We start from the raw sequence: 24,599 nt of genomic DNA, 5'->3' as shown, positions 1-24,599 counted from the left end.
AATAGTCTACGGTGACTAGGTACTGCTTATGTTGGAACTCAAATATGTCCTGCGAGATGAACAGCCGAGGTCGTTTAGGGACAGGATGGGATAGTATGGTCAGTAGCGGCTTGCTTTCCACACTGGAAGCAGGTAGGGCAAACTAAAAACATGCTTATATGTGAAACGAAGGCAATATTCTGCTCCCCTACGGTAGCAGTGGTTTTTGCTCAGCATACTTGGTCTGAGAGAGGTAGGAACGATGGCGCGAGTAGACTTAAGAAGAATATCATTTACAATTCTGAGTTCTTCGCGAACCGTTGAGGGGGTAATGCTGCAGCTAGTGCATGTCAGGGCATGATGATGTGGCATTGCGTAGTTGCTCGCGAGTGGTATTGGTGAGGGCCGTTGAGGTGGGGTCCAAGCGAGCAAGATGAACGTGAAACACACGGAAGGTGTCCGACATGGATGGGTTGACGGCTTCGTCTTGACATGGGGCTCTGGATACGGTGTCTGCTAAATGCAAGAGAGAACCTTTTTTGTACACAAAAGTAAAGTTGTAACACTGTAGGAAAAGCAACATCCTCTGCAGACATTTAGGCGCTAAGGCGAGGTCCCTCTTGAAGATCAACTAAAGGGGTTGGTGGTCTGTGTAGACTGTGTGTTGGATTTTCCCAAAAGCCATTGCTCAAATGTGTTGAGGGCTTCAACAATAGCCAGGCACTCCTTATCGATTTGCGCATAGCTCTTCTCGGTAGTGGTTAGGCCTTTTGCTGTACGCAATAGCTCGCAGAGAAAACTCGTCAAGGGCGCTGCTACTGAGTGGTTTGATGGGTTGTAAGAGGGCAGCTCCTTGGGCCATAGTCTGAGGCGTCCGCTTGATTGATCAATGGCGCAGTTACGTCAAAGTATTCCAGGCATGCTGCAGAGGTGGCCAGGACTTTTGCTGAATCAAAGGCTTGCTGGTGCCTTATTGACCATAGGTACAGCATGTCCTTTTTTCTGAGGTTGCATTGAAGTCGGGTGACGCTGCTGAGTTGGGAACAGAATTTTGCCAGTTAATTAATAGCCTAGGAAGCGGCGCACTGCTTGGCTTTCGGTTGGAGTGGGCATGACGGTGATAGCTTTAACTGTGACCGGGTTGGGCTGGAGGCCATTCATGGTTGAAACATGGCTCACGGAGGTGGCTTTGGGAATAAGGAATTTTATCTTGTTGACATTCAGCTTGACATGACGTTGTTCAAATCCCTCAAGCACGGCGATAAGGATGCGGTCGTGGTCGATTGGACGTCATTAGCGCCGCAGCCAGGGATTAAGATGCCTTCGGTAATACTAAAGCCAAGGAGGCCATCAAGCACCATATGAATTTGGCACTGCCATTCTTTGGATGCAGAGGATATGCTAAATGGTTGTCTAGTCCATCTGTAGCGACCCCATGGTGTGACCATTTTAGTCATCAGAGATGATCTTAAGGACAAGGGTATGTTTTGCCTATTTGACATGTATTCCTTCCATGCAGCTAGTGGATGTTTTCTTCCAAGGTGGAGATGATATACTTTGGACATCGAATGGCTTTATTGAGAGGCTGAGAGGGGTCTAAGCAGCTCCGTATTTTCCCGGTTTGGTGGGGGTTTGTTTTCGCTTTCGGTTGAGATACCCTTACCGGCTGACCAGTGGTTTCATACGCATCCAGGGCCGCTTTGATCGCATCCAGCTTTGAAATGGGCTCGCAGTGATTGGGGGCACGGATGGGTTTGACATCTGGATCCAGGTCAAGACAGATGAGTGGGCCGTGGAAGCCCAGACCTTGAAAGAGTGAGGTCCAGTTCTTAGAAATGAATTCCACAGTGCAAGTCCTTAGTGTAGGAGAGTGAACTTGTTCTTCTGTGGTGGGATTAGCCAAAAGCTTATTTGTATGTTATGCCACCTCAAACGATATAACTTGATTCTCCACGAAAGCCAGGGTAAAAGGGGGATCCTCCGGTTTCCGTTGGCCATCTCTGTGAAATATGTCTTCTCGGAAGCGACCGAAGGATTCGTTGAGACCGAAGAGAAACTTACCCCTAATAAATTCTTCCGCGTTTATGCCAAACGATAATCTCCCGACGGCGGTACTTACAGCAGTTTCTTACGTTGAAATGGAGGTTTGGTCTGCTTGTGACATGCTCAGTAGTGGTAGCAGTCTTGCATCAAACTACATGCACCAGCGTAATTTTCTTTGTTTTTTTGAAGCCAGATCCAGTGTTTTCCAGCATCATCGTTCGGTATCTTGGAAGCTATTTCGCTGTGTAAGGTGTCCCATTCAGTTGCAGGAATTGCTAACTCGAAGCGTCTCCTAGCGACGATGTAATGGTCCCCAGTCTCGGTGAGTCTGCTTTTAGCGGGGTTTCTGTAGCCTTCGAGTAAACATTAATCATGAAATCTGGTCTCCCAGTAACGGTTATGGTAACAGTTTGTTCGCACGGCTTGTACATCGAGGATAGACTTTTCGTACATGGTGCAATTGTGAAATGTTGATGAAGGTTTGAGATGTTGCCGAAGAAGCTATTCAATGATGCAGTTCTGTCTACGAGAGACTAGCTCGCTGTAAAAACCGGTCCTGACACCACGTTAAGCAGTATACTTTTCTATTTCTTGACGAAGAATAAACACGTGCGGCCATGAGGAACTATAATTTGTTCACACCCACGAGCACACGTTGATACAGGAACTTTAGAATGCGATGTAATTATGCGTGAGTAATGAAACGGTAACATGACATGTTCTCTGACTCTAAAAAAGCTGGCTTTAACTACAGCGGAACAGAACAAAAAGCATAAGACGCAAAGAGCGCAGACACATTTTAAAATATAGGCTTTCACTCAAAGAAAGGGAGGCAAATGAAACATTCCTAAAATATCTCTCAAACTATCAGATTTCTGACAGTCAAGTCAGCATGCTATCAAAGGAAAAAAACGAGAAGAGAAATTTCATATCTGCAAGCAGCCATGTATCATTTTGTTTATCATATAAACACAATAGCCCCTCACTGACAAGAAAAGTCGACTTCATTAAGGAATGAAATAAAGGGATTGACAATTTTTTGCGCTCTCAAGATGAAAACATATGTTGAATTACTACCAAGACAAATAATGGGCCTAACTTTCAATATAGAAAATTGTCAGTAATTAAATTGGTCCTTACCGACGGAAGAAATCTTTCAGGCAGTGTTCACACTTGGTGCCCGGGCACCAGTACCCGGGCACCGGCACAAAATGGTGCTGTGTTCAGACACACGGTACCCAGTCTGAAGATATGTTCACATTCAATAAACAGAGCACACGCTCACTATTGAAATCTCGAGTGGGACAAGGAATTGTGGGTACGAAAACAAGTGGTTTGTGGGTAAAGTGCCAGGGCACCAACGAAAAATGTGTTCACACAAGGACTCAGTGCCCAGTTTAGTGCCCGAGTACAAGGTCGAGACCTTGTACTCGGGCACCGGCACCGTGCCCGGATTCTGGCGTGGGTACCAGGAAAAAAGGTGTGTTCACATTGGTGCCCGGCGTAGAATAGAACCCGGGAACGGTGCCCGGGCACCAAGTGTGAACACTGCCTCAGGTTCACGGCCAAAATCGGCCTATGGCAAATCTTTTAGCGCTCGATTTCCGTTCTCAGCCGCAAGAAATTTCATTATCAACGACACTGAATATGTAGGTTTCGGTTTTTTTTTTCGTATTTTGGTTTTCTTCCCCTCCTTGCAAAGTTTGAACGTCAGCAGCCATAAACCGAAAAAATTCGACAAAAGACCTTGGATTGGGAATTGTGAAGGCTTTGCTGTTTATTCATCAACCAGACGAAGTGGTGCGAAAGAGGAATGACGTTTCAGCATTATCAAACACACGTGAAAAAGATTCATATTTTTTCCAGCGTGTTGTTACGGCTTTTCTTAGGGCTGGAAATCCTTCTATAACACCACAGTTTACATGATAATCATGCAATATAACTGATAGCGTAGGATTGTTTACAAAATACTGCACAACTCGTAAAAATACTCAGCGATATCACACACCACAACAATGCACTTGATAATCGGTGATGTGTACGGGCAGGAACTTATTTCTCTTAAAAGATAAATCTACGTGTTCTTTTTGCCCTCAAATACATCTGCAAGGATTGTATTGCTAAAAACATAGCAAAATAAAACAATGTTGCCATGGTCGGTGAATGAACCTCTTCCACCAAAGTATATATTAAAATCAGCGAGGAGCCATTATTTAAATTTTTATTGATCGATTTTTTGACGAGTCACGGAAGCGAGGAATCTTGAGAAATCGACAAGTCATGAGACGGGCGCGTGAGAGCGACTTTTTCACTCCCATCCCTTAACCCCTTGCGTTCGCATTTGCTTAGTCCTCCGCGGCGTTTCGGATGATTATCTTTGAGAAAATTCAAGGTCTGTGAATAACTTAGTAGAATATATTTCACAGCAGGAAAACGCACTTGACAAATGGTCGCTTTTACAAAATTTTAAGCCACACAATGGAACACCTATCAGCAGGGTAATGGAAGAGTGAAACTAATAATACAAACTTACACTACTAGCAATGCAAAACGTACAGAAAGTATAGGCAGCTAAGCAGGAATTGTTCATGGAGATATTATGTGAAGATAAGAATATTAAAAAAAAATTGTTGATGTATGTATAGAGGAAACCTTTTCATCCTTTCGATAATCAATGCGAAAGAATACTGGCCTATTTAGTCAACTTTTCCTTCTGACAGAAGTCCTTTAAGCCAGTTCTTTGTAATCTCTTTCTACGCTTCCGAGTGTTTGAAATTTTTCTTTCCTTTAGTCCTTTTTTTGCCTGATAGTTTTATTCCAATAAAGATGTTAATTGTGTCTTCTGCAAATTCTGAAAAGTCAGCAGACAGCTCTTTCGTCTTTTGAAACTCTTATTATTCAAAAAGTATGTCGGAAAGGGCGACGCACTAGAAACAGCTTTAGAAATCTCATTCAATACACACTAAGAACTTGAAAAAGGCCAATGAGAAAACTCCGATATTGCACCATGTGAATTGATTTGTATTCACTGACCTGAATGCTGGACAAGTCGACGCAACATCGAAATTCGACATGGCCAACTGTCTTTAGACCAAATCAGGTCTCGTGGTACAATTACGATGTCTTTCATTGACTAATATACCAATAATTATTCATTACTACTGGCTGTACAATTTTCGTGGCTAAGAACTTATGTTTGACTAGTTGAGTTGAATGTTGGTGTGGTGACCCTGTGGTTACTATATATCGCAATAGCCGCGAGTCGTTGAGGTGGTTTCGTCACGGTTTACACATCATTAATGACTAAGCTTGATATACTAGACTATCACAAAATCATTTAAATAGTCTAGTGAGGTACATATTCTTTTGAAATCCTCTCCTTCGTCAATTATCTGAAAAGGAAAAAGACGGCGTCATTGGGTTAGATCAGAGGTGGTATTGGTCTTTCAGGGAGTCCGTTGGTTAAATAAATTGAATTAGTTACTTAGTGATGCTGCGTATCAAAATAACCAAATTGTTTAAATTTGAAACTCCCTGTGCTAGCTGAACTTCGAATTCTACTCCTTCCTTTCCTGTAACATGACACGCGCGTGAAAAAGAAACCTTACACAGCTTTGTATCACATAAATGTTGCAAAGAAATTAAAGGTAATGATAAAAATGAATTGATTTTGTATTTCAAACAGATGCAGATGCTATGAATAGTTATAAAGTTCTACCACAAATGTTACAATTTGATTGACTGCAAATCTCGTGATCCATATGATCAAGAGAAAAAAATATCCTATTATTTTCTCTTGATAGCGAGTAGAGCAAGTACCCTAAGAGTCTGTAGCTATATATATATAAATAAATATATATAAATATATATAAATATATATATATATATACTGAAATAAAAAAACTAGAGCCCCTGTTTTTCAGTTCTTAACGACTAGTAGATTTATGATAAACAATTAAAGGTATATTATCTGTTCTTGATTTCTATTGTGCGGTAGAAATGTCGAGCTCGTATTCTAATTTCTAAATGGATTTCCAATTGACTTACGTCCGCAGTTGGACTATTTCTTCTCTTTTGATTGAAATTTAGTAGAGTTTGGCGGGAAAAAAAGCAAGAATATATGATATACGTGCTAGGAATTTATGAGATTACCATGACAACCATACACTTCCACCCTCATCGCTGCCCATTGGTACCACGCGAGAGCTTGAAAACGAACATAACGCGCCGTGATAGGTGGGTCAAGGAAATGTGATACAACCGTGTGACTGTCGGTGTTTCCTGCAAATTGCTTCAGGGTTGAAATAAAAAAAGAGATTGTTGTCATGTTTATCCTGATCCTAACCGATACTTATATTCATCAGATAAAGGCAATTTTATATTCATTTCGTAATTATTGACAACGCAATATGTTATTTGCATCATATAAACATTCTTACATTTCGTTGGATACTAATTTTAGTTCTTGCAGAAAATAAATTGTATTATCAGATAAAGAAAATTTTATATTCACTTCGTAATTATTGACAAAGCAATACGTTACTTGCAACATATATAAACGTTCTTACATTTCGTTACATACTGATTTTAGTTCTTGCAGAAAATAACTAGTAAAGTGCAATTACTATCGACACATTACAGATAAAGAAATCGTTCAAAATACGTTTATTTCATTAATTTAGTACTTGCTAAAATGCAACAGAAACAATTTTTTGGTCCCAGGACGGAAAACTGGTACACTTTGAAGAGCATTGTATTCATTGACTGAGTAGGGGAGCCTGAGGGCCAGAGAAATAGAAATGTGTGGTTTGATTTAACGACGTCCGGCCCTGTGCGACAGGCGATTATCATTTGATCATCATATGACATGCCTTACTTGTCTCTCTTCTTTACCTATACTTTAACTCGTATCTATCGGGCTGAACAACTATTTCCGGTCTACTTACACCAGCTGTACGGCTCAAATACGGGGATTGTTTAATGATGCTGTTCAGAAATAGTATGCGCGGGGCTGTCAGTGCAGGTCACATGAAAAGATTGAGTAAAGGAGACGCCCCAGCGTATTCGGACGCATTCGTCACTATATATTTTACAACATTCTCAGTTGTTTCTCTGTCGGACCAACCCACCTTATTTGCATTTTGTTGCCCCTGTTCCTTGTAGTATATAAAATCACTTGTGTCGTTGCTGTACAGCAGCGAGTACTTTGTGATCCATTGAGCGGCGTCATATCTTCCTTGTGTAGCTATCAGTGTTATCCTGGTGTCCTGCCTTAGCAGATCAATCTGTAGCCAAGGGTTACGGTCTTCCGGGAGGGCTACCCAAGAACCCCTCTTGTCTCCAACTACCCTGGACTCTAGTCTTCCCAGAATGGAGGCGTGAATACGATTGAGTTCCGAAGAGGCACTAATTTGTACGTTAGCAATTTCACCACTTTTCATTCCAAGAGCGCGACGACAATCTAATCGAGTGCATAATTAATCAAAGCCAAAAATAGAGGGTTACTGTTGCTATTCTACAAACCTTTCAACTCCTAGAAGTGATTAACGTGAAGCTTCTCCTGATACAGGGCTCGAAATAATTATTAAGTAAGCGTCGGCGATGTTGATTGGTCGACCATATTTTTGCTTGGTCATGATCCGATTTCTGTCATATTTGAACAACCATCAACACTAGCCCCAGATTACATGCTTTTGACTATCCTACGTCTTATGTTTGTTGAAAACAAACTCAACAGATGTCAGGTTGGGAAAACATGCCCTAATCCTCTGTTTTGTGGAGGAAGACTCAAATTCGATTTGTTCAACGCAAGGTAATCAGTTTCAGAGAATAATTTTGCAAATGATTTTGAAATGATTAAGTGTTAAAACAAAATATCGCAATGAAATTGTTTCCATTACCATGGCAACCGTACAGCTCCACCCTCATTGATGGCCAGGCATTCCAAGTGAGAACCAGAAATCGGATGTAACGTGCAGTGATTGTTGGGCTCAAGTCATGTGAAACAACAGTGCGCTGGTCTGTGTTTCCACTGAATTCCTAATTAGTAATAGATAATCAAATATGTTTTTATGTTCCCGATGACTCGAACTGACATGCGATCATAAAATAAAGGAATCATGTCATGCTATAAAGCTAGGCAAACTGATCTGATGCTATACAATACTTCGACAGAGGAGTTAAAGTTTTTGAGGGAAGAAAATTGCAAAGGGAACTATTTTGAGTATTCTTTTAAGTTTGGGTCATCAAAGCATAAGGATGTGGTAAAAATTAATCAAACAAAACCAGGATAAATCGGTATTGGTATGAGAAACTGAGAGAATTAGGCCCCGAGAGACTGCAGCTTATGTCGTAAAAACGGTCAATTTAGGTGACACTCACCTTGTTTGCACTTTGCCCTTGTTCTTTATAGAACAAAAAATGACTTGTATCGTTACTGTACGACAAGGAATACTTTGTCACCCATTGGGGTGAGTCGTGTCTTCCTTGTGTCGCTACCCTGACAGTTTTAATACGCTGCTTAATCAGATCGATCTGTAGCCATGGGGTGCTATCTCCCGGATGAGCCGCCCAAGCGTCACCTCTCCACCCTGGCACGGTCTTGAGATGAAGTCTGCCTCGAACTGCAGGGTAAATGCCATTGTACTCTGAAGAAGCACCGATTTGCGAATCAGTAATTGCATAGCTCTCCATGCCAAGGGCTTCCATGCAATCTATATGATGCGAAATGATTATTACCTCTCGGTGAACATACATACTTTCAATAACCCTTCTCCAAACTGGCAATTAAAATCAATCATATACCTCATTAACACCAAAGCTTAAAACATGTTTTAAAGCTGTTTTGTTAGATGCGGTTTATAACTTTTTTTTCACCATAGGAGCTTCTTAAATCGATGTTTGTCGACTTCAAATTTGACACATTGAAAATGCAAATTAGTGATTAATTGAGACTTTACTTTCATTCAGTTAACTAAGTATGTTTTGCTGGTGTAAGTGGGGTAATAATAATAAGAAAAAAAATCCTCCTTTATTTTAAAAGTACTTCCAAAACAGTGCGTACTGACCATTAAAACAGAGTGTTTTCAAATAAAATTCTGGAAAAAAAGTAACAATTTCCTAAGTTTTTCCCACTTGCACCATTGCCATAGTATGCGAGATGGCGTGTCAAATTGCCATTATCTTCTCAAAGCTATTTCGCTGTCTTATCCCACACACGATGAATTAAATTGCATTTGAAGTTACTGTTGAACCGATTATTTGCATTTTATATTATGTTGTACAGAACAAATTTAGAGAACCACGTAAATCTACATCAGCCCTTTATTGCTAGGTGCGTTAAGCCTTTGTAATAAAACTTATTTTTAAGCAAGTTAGATGGATATTTTCTCAGAAAAGGAAATTATTAAATAAAGTCTTAATTTAATTCTTGACACTAGTATTTGGTAATTTTTGTGAGTATTTTTTCCTGCCTCGTTTCTTTTGCTGAAACTCAAATCTCTACCCGGTCGTATATATAGATAGATCGGCTGGTACACTAATGGAAAATTTCAGCACAAAATGGCTATCGGCTTCTTAAAAATGATCATCGTTTTACACTTACTTTGACAGCCGTACAGGTTCTCTACCTTTGCTTTACAACCTGCCCAAGTCACTGGTCGAAGAAAAGAAAATGTTATGGTAAAAGCATTATTGTCAATTACATAACTTTAAAAGTAACTCTCAGCTGAAACAAAGATATAAACTAAGAATTCTGGAGAAGTACAAGATGAATGTAAATAAGAAACTCATTACCATGGCAACCATACAGTTCCACCCTCATCGCATACCAGCTGTACCAAGTTAGAACTTGAAAACGAATCACTCGCGTGGTGATTGGAGGGTTCAAGTCATGTGGTACCACAGTAAGTCGGTCAGTGTTCCCTGTAAAATCCTGAGCGAGCAAAATGGAAAAAAAAGTAAAATGGTGAATTTAATTGCTGATGGAATCCTCTCTAAAATCACGGAAATTAATTCTTCCCTAAATGCCTTCGATTCTGGCTGAGTTGTCCTCAATTTTTTCTTTTAAGGATGTCTGTCGCATTTTGTTTCACCATAAAATTTTAAAGTGTAGCATTTGCTTTTCACTATAACTTTCCTCGTCCGTAGAAATAGTTTTTCCTTCTTGTTGTACAAGTACTTCTTTTATATTATTTATCATCTTTTAGTAATATTTTGTAGATAGCTTTCCATAGCCTGAAGTGTGGTTTCAAATGTAATGACGCACGACATGTTATCATACATCCTCGAATCGCGCATTGCATTTATTTGCTTTGGTGATAATGTAGATGGTGCACTCTGATTGGTCATGTGAGATGATGTGAGACGATCATAGCAGAGGTATTTAACGTTCTGTATCTGATTGGCTGCAATTGGCCTGCTTAACCTTCCCTTTTTTCGTAAAAGCACGTTAACACAATCAGTTTTTCGCTTATGTCATGTGTAATTTATAGATTGATTATGTGATCTAACCGCTGACTCCATGTATCTGTTCTTTGATACATGGCAAGTGGAAGCGAAAAAATAAAATGAATTTAGATTCTCTTAAAACAACTTTTTGCCTCATGCTCATGCAGTAGATATTGCTTAATAATTCCCTCAACTTCGGCACAGGGAAAATTTAACAATATTTACTTCGCCATCCACGAATAGCTGTCAATTAACTTTCTTACAAAAGGTTCGTATAAGCAGACGAATCTGGCCCGACCTTTTTCACTCCTTGTTCTTTGTAGTAGAGCCAGGTAAGTGAATCATTACTGTAAAGCAAAGAATACTTTGTCACCCAATGGGATACGTCATGCCTTCCTTGAGTTGCTATACCGTTATTCCAAGGTTATTTCGTTTTCAGATATTTTTATTTCAAATCCGTTGCCGTAATCTTAGAAGGACCTTGATCTAGAAAAAGAAAATTTTGCTGGCACGTGTTCTATTCATTTTCCACGTAAGCACGCCACGGGTGAAAGAAGCACAAGAGACACTATTCGCTATTGAGGAAAAATCTTGCAAGTGTGGAGAAAAAAATGCTTAGCTTAAAGTGATTCCTCAGTATTGCACGGCGCATTTTCTATTGCGCGTAAGAATCGCCTAATCAGGCGGGTAAGCGCGTGCGCATTCTAAGAATACATTGTTTTTCAGCTAATGGACCAGGTGGTCTTTAGCTCTTGGACGCGCACTGTGTGGTTGGACTACTATGATATGGGTGAGTTACCTTCTCTCCCTTGTACATGGTTCGAATTCGCTTTTGCCCCCCGGCAAAAAGAAAAAAATTGAACTTTTTGGAAATCTTAGAAAGGCCTTTTGTTTTCCGTTCATTCTTTCCTAATCTTCACATAATTACACAGAGCCCAGTTGTTTAAAGGACGGATAACGCTATCCAACGGATAAATCTCTATCCAGCTGATAAGAGTTAGCAAAGCCTTCAGTGAGACCCACCGGAGAGGGATTTACTTAGTGGATATATAGATTTATCCACCTTACGAACCTATCAACTGATTTGAACGTCAATTTCAATTACGAGTTATGGAAAAGATCAACATCAATATGGTTCTAGTACCTTGTCTTCACTTTGTCCTTGGTCTCTGTAGTACTGAAAGTTAACTGTATCGCTGCTGTACAGCAGATGATATTTAATCACCCACTCGTCCCAGTCATATCTTCCCTGTGTTGCTACACGTGTCACGCTAACGTACAGATTAGTTATCAGATCGATCTGAAGCCATTGATTGATGTCATTGACCTGAGATATCCAAGTTCTTGGCAACCGTAGTCTCCCGGAAGAAGCAATATTTGAAGCACTGTATTCTGAAGAGGCACTGATTTGCCCTTCTCTGATTCGTTTAGTTTCCATACCAAGGGCAACGAGGCAACGTTCAACTGGAAAAGAATACACACATTTACTCAAGACACAACCAAACTAACCCATTATTATCGCTTTAAGTCACCCACATGTATAAATCAAGGGATGGTGACCAACTTCTTTTTATAATGTCATGTTCCTAAACCCAATTCTCCCTTTTTCTGCGACTGATATTGTTTTTTCCTTGCAGGTCTCAATAGCATTTATCAAAAACCATGTACAACAATCCAACGGCACCGCTAAATTGTTTCTGTGTATTTGTCATTCCCATGGAAGAAGACTTCGTCTAGGGGAAGTCCTCTTTTTGTCATAATAAAGCGACAATGAATAAAGCACTCTGGTCAATACACATACCGCTGCGGGGAAAGTAGCTTACCTGCAGCGAAGAACTGCCGCTACTATCAATTATGTTCGAAATATCAGTAAACTGTTGGTAGGGTTAAATTGTCATGATAAAATTATTGAATGTCTTAAAAGTATAAGAAAACAAAAGCGTCTTTCGTGTTATTTAAAAACACAATTGTTGCGCTATTACTACTGTTACTCCCCCAATTCAAACTAATCGATTTTAACTCTTCGCAAACATGTTGCAGATTATAATTAGTCAATCTAAGAAATTGTATCAGGGTTCTTAGGGAATTTAGTTACGAAACACTTTCAGTGCATTAGTTCCACTAGAGTATTCATAACTTGCAACGCTTTCGTGGTAAGTTGTGAATTATTTTCTCGTCTTTGTCTATTAATCGTCAAAAGTTAAGTTACCGGCCTATAACATGTTTTGAGCGTAGCTGAACTGAGTTGACACCATTGTTTTCTTGTTGTCATGCTAATGATAAATGGTTATAGAGACGCGTGCACTTGACAACGATCATTTCGCTATTGTCACTTGACAACAATCATTTGTATGCTCTATATCTTTCCAATAACTACTGTGGTGAACATATTTCTAAACTGACTACACTTATTGTGAACATTTTCGAGAGAAAGGGAATTTTTAAATCACTCAACCAAATTATTTAGCGCGTTGTTAATTTTATTACCGAGAGACGATAAAGCTAAGAGAGCGAGTTCTCAATACTTGGCTGTGTTTATAAGGAAAAGCATGGACAATAAGTAATGTTTATTTTGGTTCTGATTTTGATGATCTCACAAGTCTAGAGATCACCAATCTTTGACAAAAACTACGTTTGGAATAAGGCATCGAATAGCATTTACTTTTTTAGCTTGGCTTCCCGTGATATGGTGTAGCGTTACATATGCCGCATCACTAGTTTGTGTTTTGCAAATAAGCTTTAACCTTTTTTGAAATGTTGTTTATGATATTTCTGTTCTCTGGTAGCGATACCAGGCCGTTTTTGTCGATTTTTAGCTGAGATCTCAAGCCACTACTGCAGAGTGGAGTCTAAACTGCCATTCAAAGCTTTATAGTAGTATCCTCTTATATAAAGTTTAAACCCTCTGTGAATAGACCCCAAGGTCTCAGTCACCCATTCACAGTAATAAAGGTGTGAAAATTACAAAGTGAAAGCTTAATTATAAGATTAAATTCACTTCTGTGAGATAATTTACAGTCTATTTATAAAATCTGAGATAACTAACCAACGGTTTGACACAACTGGCCTGTGAACTCTGGATCACAGTTGCAGACAAATCTTTTCCCGGTCGCCTCACAGTTTTCCAGGCATATTGCCCCATTAAGACATGGCTGATCTCTGCAACAATTATTAGAGCACTGGGTACAAGGACACGATGAACCTGCCGTCTAGAGGAGAGGGTATATATAATTGTGCTTTTCTTGCATTTATTTGATGCCTTCATGATTCCGTGTACAAAGTAAGAACATTATACTTGCGATTTGATGTCCAAAACTTTACAAAATACATGACATCTAAGCTTTTAAAAGAGTATCTACACGTGTTAAAAGCAAGAACCATCCAGTAATTCTGTCATTCCGGGTCATATACAGTTTTTTCTGTACCATGACGTCATAAAACTTGGTGTTACGGTCCAAATGGCCCACGTTTTAGTTCCGTATTTTTGTATCTGATAGTTATGGCCCTTGGGATCCAGTTCACTTGATAAAGCACAGAAAAAGCTTGGCTTCGACATTAGTTTGTTCTGGTTTTGTCCACACCAATCATATCACAGGAAATGGTGTACACAAAACTGTCTAAGGCCTGGACTGAATAATGAATCAATGAATCATCCAGGGATCCAGAGATCCATGTAATCCTGGCAAAAAAAGAAAAGGCGTGGGGGGGGGGGGGGGAAGTGGAGACGGAAGATTTTGTGGAGATCACATGGTTTCAGGAGGAATGGAGGTGTGATCAGTCGTTGCAAATAGCGTATAAAACGGGGATCAGGTAAAGTTTATCGTGACACACCCTCTCCCTCTACCCTACCCCTCCCCCCCCCATGATAAATAATTACTGGTTGCTTAAAAAATCATAGACAATGTCTCACCGTAATTTTGTAGTCAGTGACAAGATCGTAATACTGAGATCCATTCATTGGCTTTAATGCACCGGGCTTTGTATGTCTGTTTTCTTCATTCAGTTGGCAATTGCTCTGGTTGATACTTTTTAGGAAGTTGAACGAAATACACCGACAGTTTGATTGGCACGTTTTATAGCATTCCGTCACTCCTGCCGCTGAAAAATTAGCGAAGACGTGTCCAACCAGGCAGTAGTCGTCTACCATGTTCCTTTCCATGATGAAGGAACATCCGATAAAACCCCCAATACGACACAGACCAGCGGTGAAGACAATCATAAACGCAGACACTATCAGCAGCGGCCTGACGGATTTATGAAAACAGGCTTCAAAGGATTCCCTGTTGAGATGGAAATTTAATAGCTAATAATATGAGGACGACTTTGCTGATTTTTACGTATAAATTGGGATTTTTTGATCCATTACCGAGAAAAAGCATAAAAATTTTGGAGTGGATAGGGAAAAATAATGTTAGGGAATCAAAAGAAGAAAAAGAGCTGTAGTTTAGGTTTAGTCATGGAGCATCCGTGTACGAAATCAGAAATAGGTGTAACCCGGGAACAGTTTGGGTGTGATAAATTACTTCGCTGTGTGATTGGTTCAAACAGGTCGCGCCACTCAACCAATCAGATTGAAAAACTAAATTAACATCACGACTTGATCCCTCACTCTTCCCACACTTCAGGTAGCTAGTTTTCATTAGCTCCCCAATTGCTTTTGACATTTCAAGTCCTTTTTTTTTTTTGTTTTTGCTTTTGATGACTTTGGTTTTAGTTGCACCACATTCAACTGAAATGCACATTAGCATTACTCTTCTTTTCAGGAGTATCATTTCAAACGCTTAGCACAACAGGAAATTTTCCTCCCCTTTGTTAACCATTGACTCTACGGAGTAATCACGTTATATCTTCGCCTTAAAATTTTAACACACTTTCAAGTGGTAAAGTTGTAAAGAATCCTTAAAAAGATAGCACTATCTACACGTATCAGAAACCATGTCTACACGTATCAGAAACCATATCAGAAAAACCTTCCCAACTTTATTTATATGGTTTTTCATTATAATGGCACGAGATAAATAATATTTGATGCCTAAGGCGTTTGGTGAGTTGTTTACGTTGGTTTTTTCTGTCTGATTTCCACATCTAGTGCAGATTTTTTTACTCAACTACTTTTTGAGAATTTTGTTAATTCGTGTACTGGATTTCAGCGTAGCTGAATGAAAATTATTTCTAAGTTGTCGATAGTTGGCATAAAAGACACCAATTCTTAATCAACCAAAATTTTACTAACTTATATCGCAGTTAAGTCAAACTCGATTGTTACAATATTTAGAATTATTCAGGATGAAACGATAGACAAAGGTATTGAGACAAAAAAGAGGATAATAGCTTAACGAGCCCAAAGCTAACCAAAGTCATAGTTTACTTACATTGCAAAGTCGTAAGAATCCTGCTTTGATATCTTTATTGCTAGGTCTCCGGTGAACACCTTTCTTAGACGAAGGATAAATGTTTTCAAAGCATATTTAATTTATTTGTGACATTAATGTGCTTGATAAAAGGAGTGCGACAGGTGCAATCCAATTAGCACCAACAGTTAGGAAAACACACCCGTACACTGTTCTTAAACCTCATCACTACAGACTCGTATTACAATCAACGAAAATTCTATTTAACCTAGTAACGAAGATAAAACAATCTGTCTTATTTACAAATTGTTAGAAGGAAATTTTTTATCTTCTTTGAATCTATTTAAAGCTTCATCATTTTAAAAAACCTTACCATACAAGCTGATAAAGATCTATGGTGCATAATCCCGTAATCATCCGGCACCCGTGATTTCCATCCCCCCATTGTTTCAATTCAGTAAACCTTTGACACTGATTTCGATTCATTTTAAAAGAAAACGTAAACGTTAGTGGAATGTACGTTTCCTCAGTTCAAGGACGCAACCAATAACATTGTTTATTTGCTCCATCTTTTCCTCTTTGTTCACCTTTTCTATTTCAATATTTTCTGTAAACCTCTCTTTTAAACCCACTTTGGTTTTTTGGTTCAATTCAACTTGACAATTTATCTATTTTAAAATCGTAATTTCACTTAGATCAATACCACTGAAACAATGGTTTAAAAATACAGACAAAGCATCGAAGTAACATAGATACTATTCATACCTTTTTCACACGGGCTCTTCAAATTCTGCATGTAATTTACTTAAAAACTTAGACGGACGAAGGACTCTAACAGCCAAAAGCTTCCTCGTGGAAAAAGCCTCCAAATAGGATAGCTTAATAACAGTTCATAATTCCAAATTGTCATCAGCTGGTTGAACAACAGTTTAACAAACTCCGGGTATTTAATTGTCTCAAATTAGTTCCCATGGAATCCCTTGTTCAACCTGTTTTGCCATTAAGTGTGTTGCAAGTTATAACCACTGATCAACTTTCTCCACAAGAGATCAAAAATATTAATATTAACAATGAAAATACAATCGTTTGTTTAACAAGACAATTTCCTGAGATAGGGTGGAATTTCTAATAAATTATTACTCTTTTTGGAACGAACAACCTAATTAACTTTGTTATGGGATGTTTTTACGGAGTGCAACGAGACTAAGGAATGACAGACAATATTGACGAGTCGACTAAGAAATTATCTATTACGGATGAAGTAAAAACAGGTTCCTACTCTTATTTCTCTCTCCCCTTTTCTATCAATCTAGAATTCATGTTAAAAGCACAGGGAAACCATTTCACTGCTAGCTATTGGGTAAAAAACCACAGAACAAGGCAGAGTTGCCATTTCGCCACTAGGAAAATTTCTAATCTTCAAAACGGGAGCAAAGTCATAAATTAATCATATTTTTAAGAAAAAGCAATCCTTGTGGTGAGAAAGTGAATGTGTACATTACTATCTAAAGGAAACTTCAGCCGCGCAGTAATCATGCAATAAAAATGGTAGTGTAAGATCGTTTACGAAGATGATTCACAATTGCCAAAATGGCCCTAAACGTAAAAAATTCATTATTAGAAAAAATAAGTCTCATGGCCCCCAATCTAACCTTTCGAAAACTTCAGCGTCGGAAAATTTTACAGGAAATTGTTGATCTCAAAAGTTGCCACCAAAAGTAATAAGTTTTATTCTTACAGAAAAAATAGCCCGGTGACAAGAGCGTACATGATCCCAAACATAACCTAGTTTACATGTGAATTGTTGATAATTAAATATCTCCATTGACTTGTAATATAGCACATGCCCTTCCCATAAAAAGTTCTGTACCACTATTCAAATTCATTACAAGATATACTTTATGTGTATTTAAATGTTCAGTTTTCGATAACTTGTGATGTAGCATATACACTTACCCATACAAATCTCCGTAACGGTATTCTTATTTGTTTTAAGATTACTCGGTTTTATCACCTTAATTACAAGGTTTGTTGTTGACTGAAAAAAAAATCTCTCAAATGGTGAGGGGGTTACAGGTTGCAGGACCTCGCCTTTGTCTAAACTTCAGAAAATCACACGCTGTGAGCAGTTCAATCTTCTTAAAGTGCACCTCATCTTTAGTTCTCTGTTTAGAAAAAAAAAAAAAAGACATGATTTAGGAGTTCTCAAGTCAACCACTTTAAAATTGCTTCAAGGGGTAATCACTCTCTTAATTCTTATGCAGCTAACGGTAAGCCACAAGAGACACTTGGGTACTTTCCCGAATTTCCAAAACCACGTGCACTTGTGCGGGCAAAGCGTAGTGCGAACGTCAGATTCAGAGCAGTCAAAGTTTTCTTGTTAGTTTTGAACTAAAATGGAGCATCTTCTTAAGATTCCCTATAAAGTAAACAATTCCATTACATTCGTTGCTGGGCAAAGGTAATTTGCAACTCAATTTCAATCCTTTTCTATCATTTTTTCATATGAAATTTTATATTTTGTCGCAACAAGCCGACTTGCAAACGATTCGTTTTCTCGTCGAATTTTTCGCCATGTACTGCCTCCTAGATTTAAAGTTCTTTTTGTGTCCTGCTGAGGAAATTACGACTTTTTAAAGTCATGTTAAAACGAAAGACAGTCAAGATATTCCTTAGCCTGATTATTACCGATCGGCAAGAGCCTTAGGCAACGCTAGTCGTTTAGACGTTCGCAGGGGGTCCAATCCTGGTGATGATTATTTCTGCCAGGGCCCCGGCAAACGTCTCCCCGACTTGTCCCCAATCTTCTCGGAGGTGGAAAAACGCTTATCTTCGCTTGCAGCGCTAATAATGAGAACTTGCTCACGAGCTACATACTTCTTATTATTTGTTCTTAGAAAAGTTCAAAGGCCCAACCTCAATTTTATTACTGTCAAGCCTTTAGACTGATATAGTGGTATGACTGTCAAGCCTTTAGACTGATATAGTGGTATGACTGTCAAGCCTTTAGACTGATATAGTAGTATGACTGTCAAGCCTTTAGACTGATAAAGTAGTATGACTGTCAAGCCTTTAGACAGATCTAGCGGTATGACTGACGAACCTTTAGACTGATATAGTGGTATGACTGTCGAGCCTTTAGACTGATATAGTGGTATGACTGTCGAGCCTTTAGACTGATATAGTGGTATGACTGTCGAGCCTTTAGACTGATATAGTGGTATGACTGTGAAGCCTTTACGTTTATCTAGTGTTTTTATTTGTCCAACATTATATGTTCTTAACTGATTTGAATTAATTGATAGGACTTCTCAACTCAGCGGAATAGAGCCTCTGGTGAATTAAAAGCAGACTATGAAACTGAACACCAATTTTGACGGATATGAAATGACTTGAGACAAGAGATTATAAGCTGTCTATCTCTCTTGCTTAAAAAAAAATGACAATAAAATAAAAATTATATTACCATGACAACCGTACACTTCCACTCTCATTGATGCATGTGCGTACCAGGTGATGATTTGAAAACGGATATATCGCGTCGTAATTGATGGAATGAGGTCATGTGATACAACAGTGTGACTATCAGTGTTTCCAGCAAATTCCTAAGTAAGCAAAATATAACATGTTCTTTTTCCTATGTCTATTTCGGTTATCACCGCATGGTTGGCTCCTACAACCATGCCGTTTGATAGAATTTGTTTTTTTTTTAATCTTTTAATGTATTCTCTCGGCTTCAAGGTCGGGAACTTGATCAAAAGCTGGGTCTAAATCAAATTCACCCAGCGGGTTTGCCCCATCCTGTTCTTAGTTACAGCTAATCTTTACGCGAGAACACGAACCCACCTTAGTTGCATTTTGTTGCTCTTGTCCTTTGTAGTATTGGAAGATACCAGTGTCATTATTGGCGTACAGCAGCGAATATTTTGTTACCCATTGATTGTGGTTATGTCTTCCTTGAGTTGCCACCCGTGTTATTCGGGTGTTGTGCTTCAACAGATCAATCTGTAGCCAAGGATAGACATCGCTAGGGAAAGCGACCCAAGCCCCTTGCTTGATGTGATTTCCCATGAAGTTCAATCTGCCTTGTACGGAGGCATGATCAATATCGTATTCCGAAGAGGCACTGATCTGTGCGTCAGTTATTTCACCATTCTCCATACCAAGAGCACGATTGCAATCTAAATGGTCGATGAATTGGTTATAATATGAAGAGTGTATCCCTTTCTATTAGTGGAGGTTATGTGGCCGAGTGGTTGGGGGCACTTGGCTCGAAATATTTATATATTTATATATATGCATATAAAAAATATAAATTATGCAGAACATTGCCCAGTCGAGCTGTATAAGAGATATTTGTCTCACGTGCCTAAAGAAATTAATGATTACGCATTTTATTCGCTTGCTTTGCCCAAACCGAGAGGAGAAGTGTGGCAATAACCCAATGCGAAGAGAAAGGTTAGGAAATGTAGTAAGGAAATCACGACGAAGGCAGGATTTGAGGGGAATTTCACAAACCATTCTCACAGGCGAAGTTCCGCCACGCGGTTGTACCAAAGCGGTGTACCAGAACAAGTTAATGTAGAAACCACAGGTCACTGGTCAATTGTTGAAAAGGATGTCGAGGGAAAAGACAAAGAGTTGTTTGAGAATCATGTTAAACACAATGAAGAGAAAAAAATGAGAGTAAACGCGTAAGCTTTTGAGGAAAAGAACAATGTAGAGCACTAGAATCAGTCAGTCGAAGTTAGAACCAATATTACTAAAATTGTTATTTCATATAAGAAAGAAATTTTGCTGCTGTAAGATGTGTAATTGTAATAAATAAAGCAATAAAACAATAAAATCGAAAGCGTTCGCGGCTGCAATATTAAAAATACTGCTTGTGACCAACGCACCAGCAATAAATTTGAGAGGAATTTAATTCTTGATGACATGGTCGAACTTTTCTAGTTACACGCCATTGCCAGTGGTTCCTAAATAGAGTATTACGAACATAGTAAATCAAGAACGGAACGACTAATTACAAGATTGGAAATAACAAGAAATACGTATAACATAGGCAATACTAATAACATAAGGAACACGGGATACTCGATAATAGAGCAATTTACTTGACGATTTTGAAATACGGCTGCATAAGAAAGTACTTGCGGTGACCTTCTACTCTAGCTAACACCGTTATATTTGCATGATTCGCGCGAAAGTCAAACTTATATGGATAGCCGCGCGGACTGGGGCTAGTAGGGGGATTGGTTTCTACACTGCTGGATATTGGATGTACCATTATTATTATTATTATTGCTTTTATTATTTCTAGCCCGTTTAGAAGTACCCCTGATAAGGGCGCACAATAGGATTTTACTGGGATCGGTAATTATATATATAAATGTACTGTCCAGCCAACGGGTAATAATGACAAAAAGGCTTTTGGCGATAGAAGGTTATCTATGATAAAACATTTGCACAAAGAAATGTATAAAAGTCAATAAGGGGAGTATTTATCACACACTGAAACCTATACTTCGGTCAGGGTCTTTAGGGTCCATAACCAGTTAGAAAATTATCTTATAAATAAAAAAAATAGGCTCATTCGAAAAGGGTTCATTAGAACTGAGACTTTTAAGAATTCTCTCTTACAGAAGCCAGAAATTTTCTTTTAACTTGACCTAATTGAGAGAACACTTACTTGGCACCCTCTAACTACAAAATGTTTTCATTGGCTCAAAAGAATTTCTTTGTTAATCAGGTGAGAGTAATAAATCATTATGGCTCCCCAAGGACTGCCTAGTTGAAGTTCAATAGCCACTCCTTAGAAGATCTCTAAAACTATAAATAAGTGCATTCATACCACTTTCACACAACTGGCCAGTATATTTGACAGGACAATCACAGATGAATCGTTTTCCAGTCTCCTGACAGTTTTCCCGACACGTTCCTCCATTCAGACACGGCTGATCTTTGCAGCATTTGTTATAACACGAGGCACAAGCCTATACAACAATGACAGAAAAGTTTCTAATATCCCTCTGAAATGGAAATCTAGGGACTTGTAATTATTCGTCGCCTGGGGGAAGGGGCTCAGAGGATTTTTGGGGGGGGGGGAAACTAGATTGTGTTCAGGTAGGACATAGAAGGGGGATGAACCGTCTCAAACTGAGTTTGAAGGGGGGGACTATGGTATATTGAGAACCTATGGAGGGGGACTGGGTCATTAGAATACTACAGACAACGCAAGAGAAATGAGGTTAATTTCAGTTTGACAAAACCAAATTCATCTCACAACCACCACCTCCCCCACTACGCCCCTTGCTTTGCCATTTTTGCTCTCACTATGTTTCTGCTTCTTTTTCTTCCGCAATTTTGAAGGTTATTTTAATCGGTTTTCTACACATAAAAATCCTTGTTTCTTGTTAAAAATATATCGGGGTCTAAGTATGAATGGCGTTAAATACCTCTTTACACAGCAAGGGAAAATATTGTTGAATCGTTTTTAACCAACCCTATATTCAATAACCATGTCGTAGTACATCCAACCATCCATTGGTTTCAACGCATCAGGCTTCAGATGTCTGTTTTCTTCATTCAGTTGACAGTTGTCCTGGTTGGTATTTGTCAAGAAGTTGAACGAGATGCACCGACAGTTTGGTCGGCATGCTTTGTAACAATCCATCACTCCTGCCACGGAAACATTTGCAAATACGTAACCAATCAGGGCATTTCCATCCACCATGTTCTTCCCAATGATAAAGGAAAAGCTAGTGGAACACTGACCAATACTGCAAGAACCCATGGCGACGTTTTTAGATATTCCAACAGTTGAGAAAAAAACAAATAGAAACCTGTGGAGAAAAGCCTCAGGATATTATTTTCTTTTCCCCGCTGGTGACAAGACTTTAGCTTCTTCCTTTCTTTCAACTTTGCGAATAAGCTTGTAGTTGATGGGTAAAGTTTATGGTGTAACATTTTAATTATTTCGTTATTCGGTGGTAATCTGAATTTTGAAATAAAGAATATACTAAGTTTAGAAGCGTTCAGCCAAAGTACAGAAGCTAGTTGGTAAAAGAATAAGTCTGTACCCAAGCCAAGTGGCCTATCCAGCCCGAGCGTATCCCGGTTTCCACGTAGCATGAAGCGACTAAGAGTCTATCCACGCTTCCCTGAACGGGATGCAAATTCATCGCAAGATTACCTTCCCGCATTTAATTCGGCATCCCTGACAATTGGTCGCGACCCATTTATACTCCTACGTGGAGGGAGGCACTGCTAAAGGTAAAGTGTTTTACCCAAGCACAATGAACCGGTTGGTCTCGACCTGGAGAATAGGGCTCCTATTATTAAACTATTGGGCGTGTCTTATATGAAAGCTAGTTGATCAACATATTTTTTTGTTCACGACTCTCTGTCACAACTTAGATCAGTCGATACCTTGTCTTACTGAAAAAATAGTGTGCTGCAAGTTTACAAATACTTTTAGTAGGTTGACAACGAATTTGATCAGAGAACACATTCTCCTATCGTGAATCTGTTGTTAAACAGATTGTTTTTTTATTGCCACGGTCCAGTCATTATTTATGGCCGGGGAGAAGTTTGGAGGACTTTGATTATGTCTCGACAAATTTACCTGATCGTATCTGCCATAACTATAGGTCATAACATGGCTTCGAGTGCAATTTGGAGTAAATAAGCACGAGTAAATTTTTCAAAGAAAACAAATTGCACGAGCCCGTTTGCTTAACCCTGAGTTATCGGCCGACTCTTTTCATGATTTGCTACGAAACTGCGAAGCTAATTTGTTCTGCCGTTGGTCACACCTCAGGAGTATCATTTCAAACGGATAGCACAACAGGAAATTTTCCTCCCCTTAATTAACCTTTCACCTGCGGAGTAATCACGGTATATCCTCGCCATAAAATTGTCTACACACTTTTAAGTGGAAAAGTTGTAAGGAATCCTTGAAAAAGATAGCAGTATCTACACGTATCAGAAACCATATCAGAAAAATTTTCCCAATATTATTCATATGGTTTTTTCATTATCAGGGCATGAGATAATTAATGTTTGATACCTAAGGTGTTTGGTGAAATGTTTACATTCGTTTTACCTGTCTGATTTCCGCCTCCAGTGCAGATTTTGTTACTCAACTACCTTTTGAGAATTTTGTTAATTCGTGTACTGGATTTCAGCGTAGCCGAATGAAAATATTTCTTAGTAGTCGATAGTTGGCCTAAAATAACCAATTCTTAATCAACCAAAATTTTACTAATTTAGATCGTAGTTAGTCAAACTCGATTGTTATAGTATTTAGAATTACTTAGGATAAAACGATACACAAAGAAATTGAGAAAAAAAAAAGTATTATGGCTAAACCAACCCAAAGCTAGCCAAAGTCATAGCTTACTTAAAAAAGCCTTCCCAACATTATTAATATGGTTTGTCAGTATGGCATGGGATAATTAATATTTGATAACCAAGGCGTTTGGTGAGTTGTTTACGTTCGTTCTACCTGTCTGATTTCCGCCTCCAGTTAAGATTTTATCTTTCAACTTCAAAACAGTGCTCTTTACTTTTGTAAATTTTGTTGATTCGAAAACTGGATTTCAATGTAGCTGAATGAAAATCTCTCTAAATAGTTGATAATTGCCATAAAAGACACCAATTTCTAATTAACCAACACTTTCAAGTACTAACTTATATCGCAGTTTAGTCAAACTTAAGCTAACTTAATTTTTACAGTATTCAGAATTACTAACGATAGAGCGATAGACTGAAGGAAAT

The 24,599-nt window shown here is 38.8% G+C and overlaps 1 protein-coding gene and 1 pseudogene across 1 annotated transcript; both read right to left on the bottom strand.

Annotated features, from left to right (window-relative positions):
• Positions 1-319: 319 nt before the first annotated feature.
• Positions 320-16,238, bottom strand: LOC131789782 (uncharacterized). The gene is made up of 15 exons (XM_066158876.1): positions 16,195-16,238; positions 14,381-14,750; positions 13,517-13,679; positions 11,615-11,934; positions 11,399-11,477; positions 10,769-10,875; positions 9,817-9,955; positions 9,626-9,676; positions 8,404-8,735; positions 7,923-8,061; positions 7,152-7,483; positions 6,175-6,313; positions 2,178-2,375; positions 1,643-1,785; positions 320-544 (listed from the first exon to the last, which is right to left on the bottom strand). The coding sequence occupies exons 1-15, from the start codon at positions 16,236-16,238 to the stop codon at positions 320-322; spliced, it is 2,781 nt and encodes a 926-aa protein (XP_066014973.1).
• A 1,637-nt stretch (positions 16,239-17,875) lies between these two features.
• Positions 17,876-22,614, bottom strand: LOC131789783 (uncharacterized; annotated as a pseudogene).
• Between the last annotated feature and the right edge of the window lie 1,985 nt (positions 22,615-24,599).

This window comes from Pocillopora verrucosa, chromosome 12, assembly GCF_036669915.1.
Source record: "Pocillopora verrucosa isolate sample1 chromosome 12, ASM3666991v2, whole genome shotgun sequence".
Lineage (NCBI taxonomy): Eukaryota > Metazoa > Cnidaria > Anthozoa > Scleractinia > Pocilloporidae > Pocillopora > Pocillopora verrucosa.
The sequence above is the reverse complement of the archived record's forward strand: the minus strand, read 5'-3'. Positions and strand labels throughout refer to the sequence as shown.

Excerpts from the sequence above, each read along its gene's own strand:
- LOC131789782 (XM_066158876.1), bottom strand. The coding sequence starts at position 16,238 with ATGATTACGGGATTATGCACCATAGATCTTTATCAGCTTGTATG. Across the intron at positions 7,484-7,922 it reads GGAGCTGTACGGTTGCCATG|ATTGTCGTCGCGCTCTTGGA; the intron begins GTAATGGAAACA and ends GCACTCGATTAG. Across the intron at positions 6,314-7,151 it reads GGCAACAAAATGCAAATAAG|CAATTTGCAGGAAACACCGA; the intron begins GTGGGTTGGTCC and ends TCAACCCTGAAG.